The following is a 3,037-nucleotide window of genomic DNA, read 5'->3' as shown; positions in this document are numbered from 1 at the left end:
GAGCCACCGCGCCAGGCCCAATATGTAGTCTTTTATCTTTCACCCCTATGTTAGTCAGGGTTCTCTAGAGAGACAGAACTAATAGAATATATATATATATATATAAAGGAGAGTTTATATATAAACTCACATGTATTCACTCACACGACCACAAGGTCCCACAATAGGCCATCTGCAGTCTGAGGAGAAAGGAGAGCCAGTCCGAGTTCCAAAACTGAAGAACCTGGAGTCTTATGTTCCAGAGTAGGATGCACCCAGGGCGGGAGAAAGATGTAGGCTGAGAGGCTAGGCCAGTCTTTCTTTTTTTTTTTTTTTTGAGATGGAGTCTTGCTCTTTCGCCCGGGCTGGAGTGCAGTGGCCGGATCTCAGCTCACTGCAAGCTCTGCCTCCCGGGTTTTACGCCATTCTCCTGCCTCAGCCTCTGGAGTAGCTGGGACTACAGGCGCCTGCCACCTCGCCCGGCTAGTTTTTTGTATTTTTAGTAGAGACGGGGTTTCACCGTGTTAGCCAGGATGGTCTCGATCTCCTGACCTCGTGATCCTCCCGTCTCGGCCTCCCAAAGTGCTGGGATTACAGGCTTGAGCCATCGCGCCCGGCCTAGGCCAGTCTTTCTTTTCACATTTCCCTGCCTGCTTATATTCCAGCCTTGCTGGCAGCTGATTAGATTGTGCCTACGCCGATTAAGGGTGGGTCTGCCTTTCCCAGCCCTCAAATGTTAATCTCTTTTGGCAACACCCTCACAGGCACACCCAGGATCAATACTTTGTATCCTTCCATCCAATCAAGTTGACACTCAGTATTAACCGTCAGATACCATATTGGGAAATATCATATTGAACTCTACTGAGACATTTTAAAATACACTATTGCATTCTTTCTTCTGGATTGTTTAATGTGGTTTAATTTGTGAGAATTTGGTGTCATTCCGTACTCTTGTAGTGGCTGAGAGTTATCTTGAGAGGATACTAAGGAACTGTTAGAAAGTTAGTATTTTACAGGCCAGGCGCGGTGGCTCAAGCCTGTAATCCCAGCACTTTGGGAGGCCGAGACGGGAGGATCACGAGGTCAGGAGATCGAAATCATCCTGGCTAACATGGTGAAACCCCGTCTCTACTAAAAAAATACGAAAAACTAGCCGGGCGAGGTGGCGGGTGCCTGTAGTCCCAGCTACTCGGGAGGCTGAGGCAGGAGAATGGCGTAAACCCGGGAGGCGGAGCTTGCAGTGAGCCGAGATCGCGCCACAACACTCCAGGCTGGGTGACAGAGCGAGACTCCATCTCAGAAAAAAAAAAAAAGGAAGTTAGTATTTTACCTTAAACTGTGTTTGATCATACAATATGGCTATATAAAAGAGGAAAAGCAAGAAGAAAAGAAAAATTACTGAAGCCTAAACATTATAATAAATTCTAATTGTGACAGCTTCCCTAGTGGGAGAAAGACACGTTCAAACCTCACTCATAGTTCTTGGGCTTCTGAGCATTGTTTCAGGGCCAGCTTCACCTCTTGGTTCCGCAGAGTGTAGATAAGGGGATTGAGGAAAGGAGTAATGGCCGTGGGGAACAGAGCAGCTGCCCCATCCAGGGGGCTGTTGGTTTCAGGCCTCAGGTAGATGAAGGCACAGGGCACATAGTACACGGTGACCACGGTTACATGTGCTCCACAGGTTGAAAAAGCCCGGCGCCGCCCATCAGCTGTATGGATTCTCAGGATGGCCTGAATGATCAGTATGTAGGACAGGAGGATCAGGAAGAAGCAACTGGCAACCACCACCCCAATGCCCACAAAGGTCACCAGCTCATTGACTGTTGTGTCAGCACAGGCCAGTCTCAACACTGCAGGGATGTCACAGAAGAAGTAATCCACCTGATTGGGCCCACAGTAGGGCAGGCGGAAGGTTAGGGTGGCCTGGAGAGCCCCATGGATGGATCCTGCCACCCAGGCTCCAGCCACAAGCAAGGCACTCAGCTTAGCAGTCATAAGCACAGGGTAGTGCAGGGGCTGACATATGGCCAGGTACCTGTCATAGGCCATCAGGGTGTAGAGGAAGCACTGGGTGCTGCCCAGGAAGTGATAGAAATAGAGTTGAGCAACACAGCCACCAAATGGGATGGATTTGACGTCTAAAGTGAAGTTCATCATGAGGCGAGGGACGATGATGGAGGAGATGCCCATGTCAATGACTGAGAGAACACCAAGAAAGATGTACATGGGGCGGGCATGGAGCCTCGGGTCTGCTCAGACAGTGATTAAAATAAGCAGGTTTCCCAGCTGAGTCAGGATGTAGATTAGCAAAAAGAACACAAAAAAGAGTGTCCTCAGCCTGAGTGGATAAGGAATTCCTGTCAGGATAAACGCAGTCAACAGTGTGTTGTTGACCCTTTCCATATCCCAGAGAATCTTATCTAGAGAATGGACAAAACAAGAGTTAACATAGAGGTGAGAGGAAAGTGAGGGGGAATTAGAAAAAGAGATTGTAAAAACTAGGGATGGTGGCAGAGAAGTTTCTTTCTTTCTTTTTTTTGGAGACAGAGTTTTGCTCTGTTGCCCAGGCTGGGGTGCAATGGCATGATCTTGGCTCACTGCAACCCCCACCTCCCAGGTTCAAGCAATTCTCCTGCCTCAGCTTCCCAAGTAGCTGGGATTACAGACATGTGCCATCACGCCTGGCTAATTTTTTGTATTTTTAGTAGAGATGGGGTTTCACCATGTTGGCCAGCCTAGTGTCGAACTCCTGACCTCAGGTGATCCACCTGCCTCAGCCTCCCAAAGTGCTGGGATTACAGGTGTGAGCCACCACGCCCGGCAGAGAAGTTTCTTTCTTATGTGGAAAGATGACAAGTAGGCAGAAACAATGTTCTCTGGTAGGTGTTTTGTAAACAAGATGTTATTGGAACACAGCCTTTCTCATTTAGTTACATATTGTCTGTAACTGTTTTGGAGCTACTATGACAGAGATGAGTGGTTGCATTTAGTTTGCAAAACATAAGCTATTTACTCCCCGGACATTTATAGAAAAAGTTTGCACCTAGGGTTTTGT

At 48.0% G+C, this 3,037-nt stretch overlaps 1 protein-coding gene across 1 annotated transcript; it reads right to left on the bottom strand.

The window, feature by feature from the left end:
• Positions 1-1,444: 1,444 nt before the first annotated feature.
• Positions 1,445-2,385, bottom strand: LOC117071579 (olfactory receptor 10G3). The gene is given in 2 exon segments (XM_033191691.1): positions 1,445-1,482; positions 1,485-2,385. Coding segments are annotated over 2 exon segments (939 nt in total).
• Between the last annotated feature and the right edge of the window lie 652 nt (positions 2,386-3,037).

This window comes from Trachypithecus francoisi, unplaced genomic scaffold (genome assembly GCF_009764315.1).
Source record: "Trachypithecus francoisi isolate TF-2019V2 unplaced genomic scaffold, Tfra_2.0 Lachesis_group3, whole genome shotgun sequence".
Classification (NCBI taxonomy): Eukaryota; Metazoa; Chordata; class Mammalia; order Primates; family Cercopithecidae; genus Trachypithecus; species Trachypithecus francoisi.
Note: the sequence above shows the minus strand (reverse complement) of the source record. Positions and strands in the feature narration are given on the sequence as shown.